Source organism: Wyeomyia smithii, chromosome 3, assembly GCF_029784165.1.
Source record: "Wyeomyia smithii strain HCP4-BCI-WySm-NY-G18 chromosome 3, ASM2978416v1, whole genome shotgun sequence".
In the NCBI taxonomy this organism is placed as follows: Eukaryota; Metazoa; Arthropoda; class Insecta; order Diptera; family Culicidae; genus Wyeomyia; species Wyeomyia smithii.
The window spans coordinates 255,966,928-255,990,255 of NC_073696.1; the positions used below are offsets into that span (position 1 = coordinate 255,966,928).

A 23,328-nucleotide genomic window follows, 5' to 3' on the forward strand; every position below is an offset into this window, starting at 1 on the left:
GCTGGAATGAATTACATAATTTTGACACTGTTTTTACGTTCCCAGATCCATTGGAAGTTTACAGGGATCGACACGATCCAGACGATCCAACATGCTGCCGCCCTGGCAGGGACCTTCGTGCCTGCACGTGCTGTACAACCTGCTGCTGGCACCGTTTGAAGACTTGCTGCCGGACATTAGCACCAGTGAGTATTGTTTGAGAATTTAATTAGCATCATATATGTGTTATTTTCATCCTTTCCTTGTCTATTATAATCTTGGGTTTGAGGCATTGTTCGTCAATGCTTCTCCCCACAAATAGGTGGTGAACTTTTTTTTTTGAATTGGTGAACGTGTATAAGATTTACGGTGCACTTTTTAAAGTAAAACGAATTTCGCTTATCTTTCAATGTTCAAATATGTGAAGTATGCATTAATGATAAGCTCTGATCACCAAGAAAAACGCTGGCAGAAGGAAAAATCCGTTATCTAAACGATTATTGCAAAATTCCTTGCTTAAGTAAATAAAACTATAAAGGGTTAAACTAAACTTTGAACTAGTTACCGTTTTTAACCTGACTGGCTCCGTGAGACATTTGATTTGTTGTGCCCGGTCAAATAAACGTTATGTAAAAAAAAGGTAACGGTTTTCCATGTGTGATATTGGAAATGAAGCCGATTAATACATTAAAATTGATGCACATAGCTATCAGTCTAAAATTTTGAAAAGTTATGCTATGCATGAAAGAAAACTCTGTATTACAAGGCTATGATAAACAAAAATTACTATTTAAAATCGGCGCACCTGAAAACTTTTTCTCAGAGGTGATTAAATAAAACCGTAAAAAGCTTCTAAAATTCTTGAGCTTCTAAGCTTAAATTTCAAAAACGAAGGAAAAATATTTGGGCTCTGAGATTACAAACTTATAACAGGACTAGTTGACCCGTAGTGGCTAGCCACTTTTAAAATGTAAGTTGGACTATTACTTGGACTCACTACAAATATTGGTATTTATTCTAAAATGATGATGCTTGTTCAAAAAATCTAGTTTGGAATCAAGATTCAACTATGACAATTCGACATTTCGATGCAGGTGATCAATGCTAATTTGAAACTCAAATGTTAACCTTAGCTGTGGAAAACATCTTTTTTGAAGTGTATCATGAAAATGCTTGGATTGATCGTTTATTTTAAGACGAATGGGTATCTTGCCTTCCATACGGACGGAACCACTGCACAGAACATTTTTTTTTTCATTATTTAACCATTTTCGAAAAAAATATTCTAATGATTTATTAATTTTCGTTTAAGCTATATATACCTAATTTAAATAAGAGATCAATTTTTCAATTGTATGATGTTACATTTCAAGTAAAACTTACAAAACAAACAAAACAAACAAAAACAAATGTGATTGAGAAAACCATAACAATTTGCAAAATAGTTGCTTACGATACTGAACTACTCCAGAATACATTCACTCGTGCAAAAGTTTGCCTTCGTACTTTATAATATTCATGGCAAAGCCTAATGCTAATCATTACTAGGCAGTTCAAATCACTCTGTGATACTCCGGTATAACCTAACACATTATCAATTTCGCGCATGAAAAGCCTGTTCTCCGCGTTCCTTTGTTCCTGGTTTTAAACCTGAAATGTGTGGTGTAAGCCTTGAATGTGTATAAGGCTTTTAACGGGAAATACACTAAGGTCTTTTTACGCAGGTTTCGAAATTAACGCGTTATTTATGCGCATTTCGGATTCTACGCAGTTTTTTCAGAATAGTCGTTTTTGTCGCGGCTTTTTTTAATGGCATTTCATTTTAAAATCGCTTATTTAGAATGTCTGAGGATCATTCGTTTTACATTTTTCCTTTATGTTCAGCTCAGTTCGTAAGTGAAAATAACACTGTTTTTTTTAAGTATTTAGCAGAAATGGTTTTCTACGCGAATTTCAGAATTTAAGCGGTTTTTTACGTCGATTTTGGAATTTATCTTGTTCTTTTTTCTTAAACAAATCAAATTCTTGGTTTTTGTAGAAGGGTACCTTGGCATCATGTTTCAAAGTAATGACAAATAGTGTAAGCTTATACTGTTTCTGTATTTATAAAGCAATGACATAATATCTTATTATTTAATAACGTATTGACTGGTGATATTTTTACATATCAGCAAATGAATTATCGCTTTAACCATACAGTTTGAACGTCGGAGTATAGTTAAAGGATTACGTTGGAGCTCTTGTTTTAAATAACCCATCATGTACTTGACTTTTCCATAGTCGGGTACTGTCTTATGCCATCACTTAACAACCTAATTTTGATGAAGCTGTATGATATTACAGTACTCATTGGATATGTTACTATAGATTGTCGTTCATAATCAACTGATAGTGGTTTGGTTAATTTCAAATCTCTGGGACATGCTGAATATTTATGACACTACGTTCCTTTCACATCCCGAAATCATCTTCCTCTGTCTTCAGCGAAGCTTTATATTTTTGGCGGTTTTTGTCGATGCAACTGGATCAGAACATTTAGCCATGTGCGAATAATAACACGTGTGCCTAAGAAAGTTTAAACTCAGTTCACTCTGATTTCCTCGCGCTTCAATGGGTCCGTATCAGGCGAGAGGAGGTGCCTAGAGGACTAAACGCAATCAATGGTAACTTGTAGTTGCTACACATAAAAAATAACAAACTTTGGTGTACCTCAGGTTCATAGTTTGCTAGGAAAGGAGACAGTTTTAGTAACTTGCGTTTGGCGTGTGCGTGACCACTGACAGCTTACGAAACTATATTTATTCCGATTAATGAGGGAAAAAACTAAAATTGAAAACACGGCCTTAACGCACTCGTATAATAGGGGGAAACATGTTTGAAAATATATATAAACTAGCACTTGTATTTTTTTTAATAGTATGCCAAGAAAATATAGAAAAAAAAATAAACAGAGTTACATTTTATGAGACTTATCTGGATCAAAATTAAAACAAAACATTAAAGAACTGGAGTGAACATAAAACTGGGAAGCTTTATACATTCATCGAGGCGCTAGTAATCATTGCGGAGGTTCAAATTGAAATAATAATAAAAACGACGAAATACTCATCGCAAAGCACGTTTTTCAACCACCATTTCATGAAATGAATTCCAAAATATTTTCTACACATCCCAAGTTTCATGGCATTTGGTGGAAAGATTCATCTGAAAAGCTCACAGTGGTCCAACGAGGCAAAAAGTGGAACTTAATTCCATAGCGCCTTTCACCTTCATCCTAGCATAAAAGTGTCTTCGGAACAATTGTTTGTATGAATGACCCGCATAATCGCAATTTTAAAAAATATGAGAAGTTTACTATACTTTTTAGTAGAAGAATAGTTTATTCAGCAAAGTTGTAGGAAATTCAAAAATATGAAACTTTGTCGAACAAATAAAAATCCTATCTTTTTTCAGTACAAAGTTATAAAGTATATAACATGGAACTTACTTAAAAGTTAGTTTTTTTGTACTTAACTTTTGTTAGTTGCATTTTAAACAAAAGTGTTGTTCAGAGGAATTGTTAGGGTACACAAAACACACATATTTGCCAAAGGGCATATATCTCCAGAACTTTCCCTTACAAAGTTATATCATATTTTATCTTATTTTTTCGATAACTTCAAGAACGTATAAGTTCAAAAGAGGCAAGTGGAATCATCATATCAATACTTTTCCTTGAAGTTAAGCTAAAGTACTATAAACTCTTTTAGGTTCCAAAGTTATAGCATGTTTTAGCTAATTTTTCCGATTACTTTAACAACATAAAGAATAAAGATTAGGTGGATTGGGACGGATGGAACTTATAACAATTTTGAGCACTCGAGCTTAACTTCGAGGAAACGTTATTGACATCATGATTCTACTTGCTCCTTTTTACTTTATACGTTCTTAAAGTTATCGAAAAAATAAGCTTAAACATGCTATAACTTTGTAAGGAAAAGTCCTGGAGTTGTGTGGCCTTCAACAAACACAAAAATTAGTATTTTTTATATATGAAAACCTACTGTAACATATGCTCGCCGTACTCTAATATGGGTGAATTTGGACAAATGGACCCTAAAGTAATTTATAGTACTTTAGCTTAACTTCAAGAAAAAGTATTGACATCATGATTCAACTTGCCCCTTTTTAACCTATACGTTCCTAATGTTATCAAAAAAAAAAAACTAAAATATGATATAACTTTGCAAGGAAAAGTTCTGGAGATATATGCCTCTTAGCAAAAACAACAACACTTTCGTGTAAAATGCAACTAACAAAAGTAAAGTACAAAAAACTAACTTTTAAGTAAGTTTCATGTAATAAAACTTTTTTATAACTTTGTACCGAAAAAAGATAGGATTTTCAATTGTTCGACAAAGTTTCATATTTTTGAATCTTCTACAACTTTGTTGAATAAACTATTCTTCTATCCCTTAACACAAAAAAGTTATTTTTTTTTATTTTTAGTATAGTAAACTTTTCATATTTTTTGACAATTTGCGATTATGCGGGTCATTCATACAAACAATTGTTCCGAAGACACTTTTAAGCTAGGACGAAGGTGAAAGGCGCTATGGAATCAAGTTCCACTTTTTGCCTCGTTGGACCACTGTGCAGTGGTCTAAGCTTAAAAAATGGTGATCGTTTTAGATTTGACAGCGAAAAATTGATTTTTTGCACTCAATGTTTCAACAAGTTTGTTTCATAAAACGAAACCTTACTTTTGGCGTCTTCGGTTTTTCGATCAATCCCCGCAACAGTTAGATAAACTTTTTTTTCTAATTTTCAATACACCTGATTGCTTCCTCCAGTTAAGTTGTAAGAAAATTTAGGAGAAAATATATTGCTGAATACTGCGATCTTCTATCCGCACGTTAGACACGACAAAATAGAGCTTTTCGTGGAACACCCCTCCTCAAAATTGGTTTTTTACTTTTTGTACTTTACGACCTTCATAGGGGCTTTACTCAAAATCCACCATACGACGATTTTGAAACTTGGACCAGAGATACAAGACGACATAACGAGTCGAATGGTGTACTCAGATCTTTTGATGCATTTTTTTATAATAATGGTCTGTGGAAGCACCGTGCGGCCCTTTGACGCACTTCTCTTCATTCTGGGAGCACCACAAATTCAAAGGAACGTTTAAACAGTTTATCTTTCAAGTTTTTCCAATTTAAGCTTGTGGATAAAAATTTTTTCCGCTTTTGTCGATTAGTCAAAAATTTATGTAACAAACCAGTGATTTTACCTTACGTGATTTAGTAAACATTTTGATAATTATCTGAAAACATCCACAAACCTTTTTCGACATAAATATACCTACGATAGAAGATGATAAAAATATCGCAAAAATCTAACATAGGAAAATATTTGAATACCCTTCATATTTTGAGTAATTCCACAGAAAATGACCCGATTTCAAAATGACAAATTGAATTTTTGATGTGGCCTGGATTTGCAAAGATGTTCCTATGGACTAAGAATGTCAATTTTTGCTATTAGTATTTTTTTCGAATTATGACTATTTTTTATGTACAAATGGTACTAATGATTACTACAAGTATTCTTAAATCCAGAACGGTTTATTTTATCGGTGTGACGTCTTCGGCAAATAAGTTAATAATTTTGTCTTTGAACAAAAAAAAAAAAAATACATCGTGAAAAGAAAAAGAAATGTCCTAGGAGGGTAATGGAGTATGAGGGTGGTATCCATGACACGACCGCATAGTAGACGTAAGCTGAGTAATTTCTTATTCCTCAAACTCTCCAGTTACAGAATTATGTCAATGGGGACATCGTACGTGTTCTAATCATAATGCATTTTTGTGATAACTGAATGAAAAGTGTGATTGCATTAATCGGTCTTTTTCCAATTTTGAAAGGACTTAATGAATTTTATCTAACTGCAACTGAGGTTGTAAGCCACTGCAGATGCGTATTAGTGTGACGTTCACCATAATTCGATGATACTGTGTCTAACCAGCGGTATATATAAAACTAATCAGATTTTATACCGAAAAGTTCGGCATGATCTGCCAATAATTCTGAATCCGTTTTAAAAAATTCACATCGCTTCATTAAAAAGGATGTAACGTTTTGTAAAAAAGACGAGATAGTTCGATATCACAGGAGAAGTTTGAACTTCCCCAGTTGCACATCGGTAATATGCAACACGCAACAGTTGCACTCTTAGCATCTGCTTCCAAGCGACACGCGAGCAATTTAATTGTCCTACTTTTGAGCCGCAAGACGACTCGATACCTAATATATTGTTGCGTTTGTGAGAATTCCATCGGTTCGGAAATGAGATTTATTTTTCGTACATTTGTAATGCAAAACTGGGGGAAAACTTGAAATAAAGGCGGAGCTAATTATAGGATAGCGCTAGAATAACCTTTAGGAACAGAAAGCGAGCTCATGATTGGATAGATGATTGGAAAGATATGCCAATTATTATACACAAAGTTTGGGGAAAATCTCACCAATCGATTGAGATGTTAGTGTTTAAAATCTGTTTAGCAAAAGCAACGTTGTATGCATTTAAAACGGCACATGGCAAGTACCATTCTGCACTATACCTTCCTGTTCTCAGCTTCAAAAGCGAGAGGCTAATTGGTTGAATGTTGCGAAACTAAACCAAAATTATTGGTTTTCAACTCAACTTTTTCCTTTTGATCAAGACTTTGGCGTTTAAAATTCGTTCAGGGATAGTAACAAAATATGCATTTCAAGAAGGCACATTTTCATTACACTTTCTACAGCATTTCCCTTTACTAAAGTGGAACGTGTCCCACGCCAAAAAATATACACTGTAAGACGAGAAAATAAGGAAAAAACCGCAGTAATGTTATTATATAATAAATACCTTAAACAACCCATTTTACAAAAATCTATATTATTTTTCACAAAAATTACCCAATGTTAGTTGTTGGTATTAAATAACAAAAAGTTGAAATTTTTCAAAAAAAATTGTTTTTCTTCCAAGTTTTATTTATAGTGTATATTTTTTGGAAAGACAATATTATTACCGACAACTTAACCGAAGACAAAGTGCCAATCGAATAATAGCATTAAAAACAAAACAGTGATCACACGATTTTATCACCACCACGCCCCCTCCCACCTGATGTTGTTTGGGTGATAAAGTACAGAAAGTAATAAAATCGGGAATTTTTTTACTTATATCACTATTTTGTTACTGAAAATGTAATTCCAACAACTTGATACGTAGAGTCAGTGATTGAAATGACTACAAGCAATCTAAACATATAAAAATGCGCTTTTGTTTGTCTGTCTGTCAACTCCTAATGGGCGTGGAAACTAATGAACCAATCTTCGTGAAAATTTGTATGGGAACTGCTCCATTATTCATCTCAGCCTATATATTCATGTCATACAACGTTAAAACACAATTGAAAACAGGAAAAAAACCCATATTGTCTTCCTCAACCAATCTGCTAATCCATGGAATGGATTCTTCTTAGTTCACTTTAGATTCCTCATAGAACTCAGTTAAAAGCTCTAGAGGCTCTAGAGCTTTAAAGCTCGGAAGTCAGAAAAGTTATCAAATCTTCCACTTCAAACGCGGTGGGTTTAGGTGAATTTCCTCTAAAATTTACTAAATTTATTTATTTGTTTATTTGTTTATTTCTTTATTATATTAACGAGGTTTTAACCATGTATTGGTCATTCGCCTCGATAATTTACTAAATTGATTTTACCCTTCATTATTACACCATTCGTCTTCATCCTTATCATTCCGGTTTCTAAATTTCCTCGTTCGTGAAAGAACAAGTTTATTCCAATACCAAAAAAAAACAGAAATACTTCTTAGAACAATTTACTATGCGAATATTTAGCTTTTTATTCGAGGCTTTTGTGAAGATTGCCAAACAACAAATACACCAGCTCATTGACGCGTTCTACTCGCTAACTCCGTATCAATAAGGATTTAGAACTGGTCTAGCACCACTACAACTTTGTTAGAGGTGCATGGAGATTAGGCTGTCCCAAAAAAAATCGCTGTTAAAAAAGTCAAGGTGCTCAGCCCTTAACTGAAATATAATATTATTTATAGCATTTTTGTAGAACATTTCGACTTTCTAAAAAAATCGTTTTCAGGTTGCCCAAACGCGATTCATGAAAAAATGTCTTTTTTATGCTACAAACCACTCTTTTTCCCTTTCAATTCTATTCGATTCCTACATTTTTCCATATATTTTTTATTTGTCTGCGATTGTTTTTGAATATTTTGCATGGTTTAGTTCAGCATCGCGTTCAATTATTTCACTCACAGAGCCCATTGAACATCACAAACATGTGAATTTTCCTCATAATTTCTAGATAAAACCCTTCAAAACACTTATAAAAAAAAATTTGATCAAGAACTGAAATTTTTACTACAAAGCGGGATTCAAGATGAAAATTTACATGAAAAAAGATCCTTGATATCTTATCGGGGGGCTGAGATATCGGCGTTTTTACATATGATGCAAAACTATGCATTTTTACAAAAATGCCACTGAAGCTCAATATCTCCATTGTGCAGTGTTTAATTTTGCCGTTTTTGTGCGATAAATTGAATAGTGATTCAAATATCGATTATGGCCATAAGGTATGATCGGAGAAGCTTTAGGGTATTTAAAAATGGATCCTTCAATGTAGAAAGATGGGTGATCAATCCACCAATGAGTGAGATAAAAAAATTACTTTTTAAGCAGAATAAGATAGACGTAAGGTGTCTTCGACAAAGTTTTCGGTTATCTCAAAACAAGAAACTTTACCGGAGACATCATGTTTCTATCTCTTATATATTACAAGCAACATAAAGTTTTTTATTAGAAAGCACTAAAAATCACAGTTTTTGTTCTAACTTTTTTCACAGATTTTTCCGAATTTTTAAACCTTCTACCAAGTTATCAGTCATCCAAAAATGCATATGTTTTCTGAACATTGTTTTTTTTTTCATCTCCCAAAATAAAACAGTTATTTGACAAATTTGTTAAAGTGCATAGTTTTCCATCACATAAAAAATGGCAAAATGGATAAGATATCAAGGATCTTTTCTCATGTAATTTTTTGTCATAAGTCCCGCTTTGCAATGAAAATTTCAGTTGTTGATCAAAAAAAAAATTATTTGTGTTTTGAAGGGTTTTAACTAAAAATTTTGGAAAAAAATAATTTTTCTGTGATGTTTAATGAGCTTTGGGAGTCAAATAACTGGATGCAATGCTGACCTGAACCATGCAAAATATTCAAGAATAACCCCACAAAAATGAAAAATTATATGGAAAAATGTAGGAACCGAACAGAATTGAAAAAAGTTTGTAGCGTTTGGGAAACCTGAAATCAATTTTTCAGAAAGTCGAAATGCTCTACAAAAATGCTATAAATTACATTAGCTTTCAATTTAGGGCTGAGCACCTTGACCTTTTCAACATCGATTTTTTTTTTGGGACACCCTAATGGAGATATTCATACAAGTGTGGACCTGACGGGCCTTGCTATTAATTGGCGTTTCAAAAGCTGATAGGAATTCCAACATTAAATTACTACGGAAACTATTAAATTTTTCACGGGAGGCAGTTTACCTTATCGGGTCCTACTCAAGAAATAAAAAGAAACTCAAGGAATTCTGTCGAATTCGGTCAAAATAATGTCAGGGGTTCCTCAAGGATCAGTATTTGGACCTTTACTTTTTTCATTATTATTGAATAATGATTTTTCAACAGTTCTCAGACACTGCATGATACATATGCGCTGACGGTTTTCGGCTCCTTCAATATTTCAGTTGAGAGTATTTCGATTTATTTAAATTAATTTGCATATTTGTCGATGGTCAGAACGACATCTTTTCCCTGTAAATTCTCCCAAAGCAAAAGTAATGTTCATTAGTAGACGAAAAAATCCATCCACAATAACAAGTATAACTTTCAATTGTGAAACTTTAGATTACACTGATAAGATCTCCACTGAGGGAATCAGTATAATCTTGGGGGGGTTGAATGAGTGGTTCATATTAATACCCAGTGCTCATTAGAGGCAAACCTACTCGAAGCTGAAAGTCTCTTTTTTTCTTTTTGATGAAGCCCAAAAAAAAGAGCGCCAAAAAACTGCGCAGGCTTACGCCATATCAGACAAACTGCAAGCATGCTGTCTATTCCTGTTAAAATTAGATTATTTAAATCACTTTTACTTTTTTTCTCGTATTATCATAAATCAGTTTGGATAAAAATGATTATACAAGAATCAAAGAAAAATGTGTTCAGCGATGTTTATAAAACGTGTGCATTAGTAAATTATGATGCCTATTTATTTATTACAGTACCACCTTATAATCCTCCAAAATTCTTCTTCACAGCCTGTCGAATCGGTCGTCGCGAGCTCATACTGGTGCTGGAAAAAGAATTGTACCTGGTGCCGTTCGCCATCCTGCGTAGCGGTGATGAAACTGGCGAGTATCTTTCCGAGCGTTGCTCACTACTGACAGTGCCATCGTTGCACACCCTGAGACAAAAGAGTCGGATCAAGACACGCGACCCAGGTAAGACTATCCTGAGATACTTAAAAGAGCCCCATCAACTAACAATTCTAATCCACAGCGGAGGAACTGAACAGTGCGCTGGTAATTGGTGGTCCCAAAATACCCACCTCCCTATCTGACACCTGGGGCTGGAGCGAATCACCCGCATCGCTGCAGGAAGCAGCCATGGTATCGGATATGCTGAACACCAAGCCGCTGGTTTCCTCCAGTGCCACCAAGGAGGCAATTGTGGCTGAACTGCCCTCGGCTGAATGCGTTCATTTCGCAGCAAACGTCAGCTGGAAACTAGGAGCCGTCATCTTAAGTCCCGGCGAGGTACTGGACTCGCAAACCCCGAAACGTTTCTACCCGAACGCTTCGGGAGAGATGGAGAACGACGAAGACAGTAATGATTTGTCCTCGTCCAACATGGAGATTCCACCGCTTTCGGATTTCATTCTGAGTGCGGCTGACTTGTTGGCTATGAAACTAAGTGCAAAGTTGGTGGTGCTGAGCTCGTATCACTCGGTCGAACCAATTACCGGAACCGGAGTGGCGAATCTGGCCGGAAGCTGGTTGTTCGCCGGCACCGGTGCGGTGTTAGTTTCTCTTTGGCCTGTTCCGGAAACAGCAGCAAAAATCCTACTCCGAGCATTTTATTCCGCCTTACTGCAGGGAACCCGAGCTGCCAAAGCTCTTGCAGAGGCCATGCAAACTGTCCAACATACGAAGCACTTTGCTCATCCAGCCAATTGGGCCGGATTCATTCTGATTGGAGGAAATGTTCGCTTATCCAACAAAGTGGCTCTGATCGGACAAGCTCTGTGTGAGTTGATGCGCACTCCGGACAAGTGCCGAGATGCGCTGCGAGTCTGTCTGCATCTGGTTGAAAAGAGTCTGCAGCGGATTCATCGGGGTCAGAAGAATGCCATGTACACGACCCAAAAGAGCATAGAAAACAAAGCTGGGCCAGTAATTGGATGGAAGGATCTGCTGATGGCAGTCGGGTTCCGATTCGAACCGGCAGCAAACGGAATCCCGTCCAGTGTGTTTTTCCCCCAAACCGACCCGGAAGACCGGTTGTCCCAGTGTTCGGCTAGTTTACAAGCGCTGCTTGGTCTGTCCCCTACCACTCTTCATGCCATGTCGAAGCTGGTAAATAATGCGGAAATTGCTGATGAAATTATCGGCGTGATGCGCAACGTTGTGGCGCAGTTCCCATCCAAGGGCACGCCCAATGATAACGAGAGCATCGATGTACCGCTGAGTGTCCGGCTGTGGCGAGTCTCAGGCTGCCATGAACTGTTGGCTTCGCTCGGTTTCGATTTGATGGAAGTTGGTCAAGATCAGGTTACGCTTCGAACGGGAAAACAGGCCAACCGTAGGAACTGTCAATTTGTACTGCAATCGCTGCTTGCTCTATTTGGTAAGATTATTGATTACCCAAAAAATATCCAATTCTAATGGTTTTTAAATTTTCAGATACCCAAGAAGCTCCCAAAAGCTTGGGAATAGAGTCTAGCAGCAGTTCTGAATCATTGAATGAGGACACTTCGGATGATGCCCAGACGAAGGCACCCAGTCCAACGCCAACGGCACCGGAGCAGCAGCGGAGCGTGTCTCCAGCGGTGACCGTGAAGAGTCAAGCCAGTTACAACTTTCCTCGGCCTCCGTTGCCATTTCGGCGGGTTCCCTTCCTGAGTACACGCAGTGCCTTTATTTCCTACGTTCGCAGGCGAGGTGAACCCGATGGTGGACAGACGGAAAGTTCCGCCCAGGTGCCCCTTGGGAATCAGCAAGCCCAGGCGCAGGCTCAATCGAACAACGCCCAATCAAGCCAGCTGGATTCTAGTTTGGCCAACACCACCGACAGCGAGCTGTCCGATGGTTATACCACGCAGCAGATCCTCATGAAGAGTGACCACCTGGCGAAGGGACTCGGATATTCGAGCCTGCGGGGAACTATCAAAGTTTCCCGTCCCGGAGGTGGAGGAGAAAGTGATGCCGCTTTCACTCCAAGCCCTCCAGTAACACTTCAAAACGTCGATCCTAATGTGTCACTTGCTTTGGCGCATCAAACCCGAATTCGAAATCTCTACACCAACAACGGCATTGGAAACTACGGCCATGAGTCAACAAGAGAAATGCATCATCACCAGAACCCCAACCTAAGACGACCAGATAGTTCCAGTTCTGCCAGTTCCGCAACCGATTGGGAAGGCTCCGGCCATGCCACAGTCCTGCGAAGAGCTAACCAAGGAGGTCATCATAATCTACCACCCCTGCCTCCTCCTCGGCAAACCCTACCAATGGTGGACAGTCTGCGGCCGCTGGCTCCTCTAGCCCCGGTGTACAACAATATCAACGGAGGAAGTGTTGGAAAGACTCAAACAAACGGTAAAACTCTGAACGTCCTAGAATCCACCAGTTCGGACTCCGAGTTCGAACGCAGTTTCGACCTGCCATCAACATCTAACGCGGCAACAATTAGCAGCAAGCTAACCAGCCTTGCTCACAGTTTGCAAAGTATGCGAAGTCGTAAGTTGAAAATGCAACCTACTCAACAACCGCCCCAACCGACGGCAACAATGTCCCGCAAAATGGTCGATCAGTTCGCCTTCATGGATCGTCTCAGCTGTCGAACGGAAATTTCTTCCTCCAACATAAACAACCATTCAGCGCCACCACGAAAACCTCTTTCCACCCTACCGGACGACGAACGTACTCTTAACCTGAACGCCAGCAAACTGTACTTCAATCCAACCGAAGCGGAAATCATACCCCTCACGGAAACTTCTGCCGATCTTGGTCTAAGCAAAGCACCAACAACGGCGATGACCTCGAGTACAGCTTCTGCCAGCACCAGCAGTAAGGAGAAAGCAAACAACAAAAACATTCAAGATTCGATTCTACGCCACATGAGCCGTGAAATGACACCAACCATCTCCGAGGTCTACCACGAACGGAACATCGGACTCGGTTTGGCACCGTCGCTATCCAAACTGCTGCTTAGCAAAAACTACGATGACTCTCCAGACATCAAAGCATCAACAGCGGCCTCTCTACTGAACAAACCAAGCGCCCTAACCGTTGGTAACCTAGCCGAAGCCATGAACGAAATCGAAATGAATGCCACCACATCGACCAAACTGGAGGAAGGCCAATGTACCATCTGTAACAGCCCGTCGGATCTGCTGTGCGGGTGTAGCACAACTTCCACCGTAGCAGCCGTCGCCGCCATGACGGCCGCACTCGGGGCCAGTACAATCACGAAAAAGTCCAACTCGAAACCCTGGCTTAGCAACGTCGCTCCGAACATCGTCAAACCAGGAGATCTAACCACGGCCGACATCCTGGAGCAGCAAAAGCAGCTCAAATCCACTGTCAGTGGATTAACTAGCAATATGTCCTCCTCTACCGAAAATTCTCTGTCGACGGTGGTGAAGCGCGGTGGCAGTCCTTTCTCCGATCTGTCCCGACGGGATGAAGGCGATGGTCGAAGTGTTGCGGATTCGCAATGCTCGGGAAGTTTTCGAACTGACATAACCGGATCTACCGTGACAACCACATCAAAAAGCCAGCTGTCGCAAATAACCGTTAGTGCAGCGCAGACCACTGGAAATGTGGTCTCGCAGCAACAGCAACAACAACATCAACAACTGCCAAATGCGCAAATCACCGGCGGTGGCGTCCAACAGACGACGAACCCCAATCAGCGAAATAAATATATTATCGATACGTAGGCTAAGCATTTTATTTTTCTACTCCAGAAACTAGCGAGAGGTAAGAATGAGAGTAGCCAATTTTAAAGCCATCGACAAATAAGATATATATATATATATATATATATATATATATATATATATATATATATATATATATATATATATATATATATATATATATATATATATATATATATATATATATATATATATATATATATATATATATATATATATATATATATATATATATATATATATATATATATATATATATATATAAAGGACGAAATGTTTTTAAACTGTAAAAATACAATAACCCATTTTAAAGGCTCATCGTGTGACGTAGTACTTAGGATAAGCGTAATGTAACAGATTGTTTCGAGAATTTTAAAACTTCCTTCAAACGGTGGAAAGCTTAACTTAATGCAACGAACTGATTAGATAGATGAGTGTGCTTTTTTAAAAAAAAACTTTGAGATTACTGAAACCTGTTGTTAGTGTAAGCATTGTATAATAGCCGTCCAAGCGGTCAAGAACCGCGTTTGATAGAATACTTTTCGCTTGTAGATAGTGCACACTGGGAACACACTGTTCATTGTCATACATACATATGTTTCGATTGTAAAAAGTTGTATAATTTATATCTCATAGCCTTCCATCAATAAATCAGTTTAGGAAATTGGGTAGTTTTTTTCTTGCGTTGAAAGAACAGTTTCTGGTGAATCAATTTGGACTATTTGCAAGGTAGGTAGGTGCATTAAAATGTATGCCGCACAGTTTCACAATTATTGACTCAAAATTACCTCACCTTCCTACCCATGAATTTTCATGAATTTTTGATTATCAGAAAAAATTATCAGAGCATTTTTTTTATCATGAGATTCGTATACAATATGACAAATTAAAATATGACAAAAAATGTTTTCATAGCTTTTTGGCTCTCAATAGAAGAATTTACACAGAACACTTAAAACACCTAAAACATGCAAAAAACAAATGCAACATGAATGATTTTTTTTTATAAAATTGAACAATAAATTAAAAAACAAATTATGAAACAAGCAGTTCGAAGGTAAACGGTCAAAACAAAAAAAATCTCAAATTACCACAAATTCACTTGAGAGCAGAGAAAATGCTTTTATTCTCCAGAGAAGGTCACAACTTTCTTGGAATCGCAGAAAAAGCTCCTAACATCAAAAAAGAAACCAATCTTATCCCAAGTAACACACGTTGTTATAGAACAGTAGAGATAACTCCTCTAATATAACCTTCAGTTATAAATTTCAGTTGACATTACCTTTTCCATGACATCTCTATCACCAGAAAAGCGCAAAAATTGAAGGCTACTATAACAATACTGGTGCTATATGAAGTATTATATAACTTCATGAAAGCAAGCCAACTTGTTAGACTGGAGCTGCAAAATACATCTCGTGTACCAATACGGTAAGGAAACGTTCAAAACAGGTTATTTTCAAGTTGTAATTGCTAACTAATCAAAACATCGTTGACGCAAGCATAAAACTTCAAAATAAAAAGATTGCAGAACGGCGTTGATTTATATTAGAAACAATAAAAAAATAATGATTATGGCGTTTCTATCACCGAAAAATGAGAAACAATATTAGATCAACCTTTCGATGCTTGTAACACAAAGTTCTACGTGCGCGTCAAAATTCATGGTGAAACATCGTGTTTTACTTCTGAAAAAATCATGCGCCATACACCGTTTTCTTTTTGTCAATTAGTGGAAAATAGATTATGCTTTACAGAATGTTCACTGATTTATTTCATTGCGAAGAGTCAATTTACCCCACCACCGCATGGGCTTAGTTCGTAAACAACTATCTGGCATCTCTTTCTTACATGCGTAGTAAATCGCAATGTCATTTTTTTTCTTGGGTAGATTTGCACTGACCCAGTGCAATAAAGAAATACGTGCATTCGCAGTTAAGAATTCGCCATAACAAAGCGCATGCGCAAATGCGTTGCTATGACAACATTTACCCAGCGCATGCACAAATGTATTGTTACGCGCAGTGCAACTAGATCGATAATCTTCTCGTCAGTGGCACTTTCAATTAATTATAAATTGATTATAAAAAGCAATGTATACAACCTTTCAAAATGGATTGTTTCTGTAGCTTGAATATTAAAATTGTTTTCGCATAGTTTCAACGTTATCTAGACCTAAAATATAACAAAACTAGAAAACATTGTTAGATATCCGGTAACAAAAAATGAAATGGTATTGGTTGCACTGCAAGCGTTTTGTTTATCTTTTCCTGGCACATTTTTACTCACCTCGAATAGTTTTATTAAAATCGTTCAAATATTTTAATAACAATTTGATCAAGTAATTTTGCGTTGGCTGCTGAATACTGAGATCAATCATAAGAAAAGCACTTTGTAGGTACGTAGTATTGTTATTAGTCGTGTAATGTTAAACAGGCGCGGCTGCCCCGGCATTTTATGCACAGTTTTTCTAATAGTGCAAACATCTGAAAGACAACTTGAAAACAAGTGCCATTCATGTAAAAGTTATTGTTCGTTTAACCCATGCTATTGAAAAACATCTCCAAAACCAGGAAAAAACGAGGTTATTTTCGAAATGTGGTTGAAACACTGGTGAAAAACAACTTCTCGCAAATGATGTATTATAAGTTGTTTTCTGTGCAGTTTTGATAACATCATAAATACAAGTTACGGACAAGCAGCGGCAGTTTATATTCAATAATCTATGAAACACAATTCTGCTATAGAAGAACATCTCGAGAACAAGAATATAACAACACAAGTTTGCAATTGCGCTTATAGTACTCTTATATGGCTACTGTCATTGTAAATTCTTTTCTAACGTGTTTTGTGTGTTACTTGGGATATTAATCCAGAAGTAGCGATAAGTGCGTTTGTACACACCAATATAATTGTCGAGAGCTCAACGGCTGATGAACTCAGCGAGATATTTTTTTAAAGTTTTCGGTAGAATTTACAAGAACTTCGGCAAACGAAACTTCAATACTTGCTGTTTTACGGTATATCGAAGGTTTTGCTGAATATTCGTCGACATAAGTTGCTGACTTTTTCAAAAAAAAACATGCCGTGTTCGACCAGTTATAGAGAGTTTGCCGAAATAAATTAAGTGCGTAAACCAAATTATAAAATGATCCCAAATTAAACTCAGAATCGTTATAAAAGCTTCTGTAGGCCAGAAAGCACAAAAATAGATAATAATCTTTAGCTGGGCTCAGCATTACCGACTGAAAATGAGTCTTAAGGCCAGAAAAGATAAAAACAAAAATTATATCAGATTAAGCATAAAATAATTAAAAAACGCTTCTCAAAACCGGAGACAGGAGTTCCAGTTCAGAGGTGTTTGTCTCGTTTGCTGCCTAAAATGCGCAGAAACGTTTGTTTGAAGTGCTGTTACTGTTGATGTTTCTCCTACCCCAATATTTTTTCAGTGATACAGAATACAGTGACCATTCCGCTTGACCATTAGATTGCGGATGATGATGTCGTGCTGTACGGAAATGGAAGACTTCTAGCTTTTCACAAAAAAAAATCTTCATTTGTGAATTGACTTCTGATACCACTGGTATTTCGAAAAGGGCATCAAATTCTCGAAGGAAAGCGACTGTGGTTGAGTTTGTCGTAGATCTCGTCTACAGTACGTTTGTACCTTCACTGACGCTACTACACATGTAGTATCAATCATAGTAACCTATGAGTCAGCAGAAACAATTTGACAGCTCTATCAGTCGAAATCTAACCGTGATGGCGAAAACGGTAAGGCTACTTCGTTCAGAAGTGTGCGCGTTCAAAGAACGGAACCCCACCACGTCGAAAACGGACAACGTGGACGCTGCATACGTCCGTTCTACAATCTACAACATCTTGGCACTAATGGACAATAATCAAAGCATCGAGAGAAAGCCCAGTTCCGGACGGCCGACGACCCTGAGCGATAAAAAGCTCCTAAGAATGCTGAAGAGCAAGACTGAGGAAAAAGTGGCTACATCGCTGCGTGCCGAAGTCCAGACGTGGTGGTGGTGATAGACGACGAGACCTTTCTCACCTTGGATAGCAACGACTGGCGGGGCATTTCGTATTTTGCTTTCCCCACGAAGGGAATTGGCTCCGAGGTAAAATTTATTTCACACACCAAATTCCACAAGAAGGTGCTGATGAGGCTGACAATCAGCAAAAAGGGAATGTAAAAGCCGCTCTTCTTTGGCTCCGGACTGGCCGTGAACGGAAAAATTGATAGTGCGAAGTGTCTTCCACAAGTTGTGTCGTTCATCAAAGAATACCATGAGCATGAAGACGCGGTGTTCTGGTCGGATCTGGCGTTGGCCCACTACTCGAAGGATCTGGAGCGGCTACTGGGTACTGGTTCAGCAACAAAAGCTTCTTGCAACGGCCTCATTCAGTGGCACAGGATGCGGGTGAGAAATTGATATGTGGAATTGATGGTTGCTACAGTCGAGCCTTTGTCCCTAGATCAGACATATGAGTAGTTTCTCCTCCGACCATACCCTCAGGATATGTTTGTGGATTGCACTATACAACTGCTCGCTCCCGACGTTAAAAAGTTCGGCCGGTAAACTTCCAAGTGGCTTTGTGGTTCTTCAGCTCTCTACAAGCCTATCTAATACCTTTCGCACCGTTGAGCAGCACTACGAAGTGTGGTTTCCAATGCCTGGCCACCTGCGACTTCCTGTAATTACACATGACAGAAAGTGGCACGGTCCGGTTCCTAATTAATTTAATCACTCTATAGAAGCTCCTCGTGTCGTGCCTGGTGAAGTAGTTCTTCGCCTACGTAAAGACGCGATTGTGTACACCATGATGTATAGAGACATGGTGTAACGGTATGTCAAAAGCAGAATCGGCCATATTGAAAAAAAAATTATTCACGAAAAAGATTGATCATGAATAGTTGCTGAAAAATAAATTTTCGAATAGTTCTAGGTATCATTTTAATGCATTTAAACTATAAGCCTAGCATTGCTACATACAGTGCTGGACAAAAATAAGTACGCACCCACTATCCTAACGTTGAACTCTCTGTATCTTTTTTAATATAAGGTATATGAACTCGATGAATTCGGATAAGTTGTAGTATTTCTAATATACTAACGATAGGTATAATAATTTTGTCAAAGAATTGCATAATAAATTCACACTTCAGCATAATTGTAATTAAGCTATATTTTCGCTTGGTCAAAATAAAGTACGCATTCTTTATATCATCATCAGTTTACTATTTCTCAGCTCAAATAATTTATTTTTTATTGTGTCCTACTCCTCGTAAGTCCAATAAGATTCCTATTGCTGCAGAGAAACGTCGAAACAATGTGTTTGATTATTTGTTTATCATTATTAGTGCGCGGTACAATTGGATAAGATGGGGAAAAAGCAAATTTCCGTAGATATTCGTAAACTTATAGTTAACAACCGTCAGGAAGGTCTTTCTTATAGAGGAATTGCTCGAAAATACGATTTAAGTGAAGCAGGAGCACGAAAAATATGCAAAAAGTATGGGCGCAACTACGGGGGGGCTAGGGGGGGCTGAAGCCCCCCCTAGAACGTGTTTAGCCCCCCCCCCCTAGAATTTCCCAGAGAATGATTGTATTCAATATATATACATTCCATACTACTTATCAGAGCATCAAAATCAACACAAATTGAGATGTCGTCATTCATTGGCTAAGAACTAGTTCTGCACCCAGGATCGATTCTCAACCCTTGCTCTCTTACTCACCTTACCAGTCAGACGAGAGCTGTAGTAACTCGTGCTGTATCAAGAAGTCGCCAGTTTACTCGGTTTTGGGCTGTGTTTCACCAGTTCCCCAGACGTCTCATCACTCGCAAGTCTCTTTCGATCTAGTCGAGCCATCATGCATGCTGCGCCCCTTAATTTCTTGTGCCGGTAGGGTTGCTGAAGAGAAGCGATTTCACATGGTTGTCGTCCGGCATTCTTACGAAGTGACCGGCCCAACGCAACCTATTGTCTTTCGCCAGGTGTGCAATGGGGTTCTCTCCAAGCAGCGCTCGTAGCTCATGATTCATGCGCTGTAGCCATTATCCGTCGTCCGCTTGTGCTCCACCGTAGATAGTCACCTTCTGTTCGCCGATAGGCTCCTTCTGTTCGAAAATATCAAAAGGACTTCCGTAGAGGACTACCGGTTATCGAGGTTTTGAAGTTTTTTGTATCGAAGTGGTCATGTCCGATCATCACCGTAATTGGTGCGTACGTTTGTAATGTCTGAGAAGAACGGGCCGTTGTTGAGAACGTGGTCAATTTGTTTTGCTGTACGTTGGTCGGATAATAAGGGACTTTGGACTGCTAATCCGCGGGAAGCTGCGAAGCTGGTGCATAGCAGGCTGTGCGGGCCGATAACCGGCTTATATGAGTCTATTCTTCCGTTCATGTCCCCAACGACGATTTCGATATCTCTACGCGAGCAGCTATCGTAGAGTTTCTCCAGCTGTGCGTAGAACGCTTCTTTCCCTGCATCAGGTCTTCCTTCTTGAGGGCAGTGCACATTGGGAATAGTGTAGTTGTGGAACCGGCCTTTTATTCTCAACAAACACAACCTGTCGCTGATTGCCTGCCGCTTTGGTGGTACTGTGCCTTGCGGTCACAAATCCGACGTACCTTCTCTCCTTTCAGGCAAAGCTCCTGGAGCGCAACGATGTCGAAGTGGCGGGGTTCTAGCTGATCCAGCAGAATCCGGTCGACATCCGGGTCGTTAAGCAATCTACTGTTACATGTACTGAGCTTCTAATCGTCGTCCTTATTTCGTCGGCTGGGTCATTGCCGATTGTTCCGGTTCGTTTTGAATTCTTGATTCTCCGTAGTATGTTTATTTTAGTATGCTGCCTTACTAGGGCTGCGATGCCTAGTCTCGCGTCGGAGCTGCCGCCATGGATGTAGCTGGCGAGTCACCGCATTTCATAGTTCAACCGTCCGGTCCGGATCAGTCGCTGTTTGAGCCGCCCCTAGCCTGTGGGGTAGACGCGCAGACAAGCTGCTCTCTAAGGAGAACAACTACACCACCGGTTCACCGGTTTTTCCTTGGTTGCTATCCCAGTCGGTACCAATAAGGTATATACGAAGGAGCGGCAGATGAGCGTGGTTGCAAGTGTTAGATAGCAACATTTTTCGCGTGCTAGGATCGTGACGTCACAACAACCAATTATACACAGTTTGGCGCAAGAACATGTATGAATTTTGTTTGAAATATGGATCGTAAATCGTATGGAATGCATTATATTTTTGTACTATGATAATATTAGACACTACATGTGTCTCCCAGATATTGCCATAGATTTCGAAATCTTTTAAAATTAACTGACGAAAACGATAACGTATTTTCTTCAGTGGTGGGCACCATTCCGCTAATTCGCTAATTAGCGACGCTAAAATTCAGTTAGCGATTTAGCGATTTCGCTAATTTTTGACCTGGTTAGCGAAACTGTTAGCGTCGCTAAAACTTTGGCCTTCGAAACGCTAATCGCTAATTCGCTAAATTTTGTGGAGAAGCGACAATAGAAATATTTAGAAAAACTGTGAATTGCTGATGGCTCTTGTCAGTTTTTTTACCCTAGAATGGAGTTCCAGTTATCGTACAAGCCACAGGAGCATTTTGAACAACAAGCACAAGGTCTAGATTGAATTTTTGGCACACCAAGAACTTTAATGAATTGCAATGCGCTTGAAATTATGACAACTTTGGTTCTACTTTTTCGATTCAGATAATAATTGAATTTTTATGAAAACATTCCTAAGAGTATCTATTTTCAATGCAAGCTAAATAACTTTTGTTATTCTTGTTTTTACAAAATCAAATATGAATACCGTTTCGTGAAAAAGTAATTGTTTTCGTTTATTTAACCAAAACAGATCAAATTGGTCCAAATCTTACAAAACATGAGCAATAAATATAGCGATATGACTATTTACATATTAATAAGTTAGCGATTAGCGATTAGCGAAAGTTCCGCTAATGTGGATTTAGCGTTTAGCGTTTAGCGATTATCGAGCTAAATTTTCCGGTTAGCGACTTAGCGATTAGCGTCGCTAAATTTTCGGTTAGCGGTGCCCACCACTGATTCTCTTGTAAATTACTTTAAATGCTTATGCCTGAATATTTCGTATTTTCAACCTCTCGCGATCAACGATGGATCGTAGTTCTTTGAGTTTTTTAGTTTCTTTTTGACAATTAATCTGTGGATGAATATCGTCGTAAGTAGAGCGCTCAGTCATCCAACAGTTCATCCAACAAGCCACCGCCGGCCCCAGTCGAAAAAACGTTCTCGCCGGTGCTTTGACCTGCTCGACCGAAGGAGCGCATTCTACAGCTGGTGCATTTGCCTCGTGTTGCCTCGTGTCTCCCTCGTGCCTCTGCCTCGTGTGGTAGCTCTGCTACCAGCGCGGATCTGGCTCGCACCTTCCGTGATGATAGATTCACCGGTGGGAGTGTAAAAATTGTTGGAACGACTGAAACGTAAACAATTACTTTTGCACAGATTGATACTTTACCTTCCGATGCTAAAATGCACCGGGAATCGGCCTGGAACCTATGTTCAAAATCCTCCGCGCGGAAATGTTGTGAGCAAACATGAAAGTTTGCGGGAAGATCCGGTACCCGACAGAACAAACGCCAGCGTTTCTCATAATCGGGATTTTTGGGAGAAGCATGTATGCTTATGCCTAACTTTTTGGCTCCCGAAACCGAAACACCACCAAGTTTAACTGAACACGATGGCAATCGTGTTTTTTGGTAACCGTAGAACGTTAAAAACTCGAAAAAAGAACAATTTGTCGAATATTCGCACTGAATGCCAAACGTAACGATTGTTGTGACGTCACAACTTTTTACTCGCCACCTCTGATCGCATATTGAAATCGTATCTGCCACTCCTTTGTAATATACCTTATTTAGTCGGTACCACGTGGAGGTAGGAATAGGGCATTATGCTTTGAACCACACTGGGGTCTATTTTATTCTAACTAGTACGGGTGAACTGTTAAAAAGCACTGCCCAGCCGTTTACCAAATCT

The 23,328-nt window shown here is 38.7% G+C and overlaps 1 protein-coding gene across 3 annotated transcripts in view; it reads left to right on the plus strand.

The window, feature by feature from the left end:
• Positions 1 to 14,389, plus strand: part of LOC129729821 (tetratricopeptide repeat protein 28) — a 465,629-nt gene extending 451,240 nt beyond the window's left edge. For all 3 annotated transcript variants that reach the window (XM_055688659.1, XM_055688660.1, XM_055688658.1), the window contains 4 exons: positions 46 to 185; positions 10,367 to 10,549; positions 10,608 to 11,954; positions 12,011 to 14,389. In XM_055688659.1, the coding sequence (XP_055544634.1) occupies positions 46 to 185; positions 10,367 to 10,549; positions 10,608 to 11,954; positions 12,011 to 14,271 (3,931 nt within the window). In that variant the 3' untranslated portion in view covers positions 14,272 to 14,389. The remainder of the gene's footprint in view (positions 1 to 45; positions 186 to 10,366; positions 10,550 to 10,607; positions 11,955 to 12,010) is intronic.
• Positions 14,390 to 23,328: the final 8,939 nt, after the last annotated feature.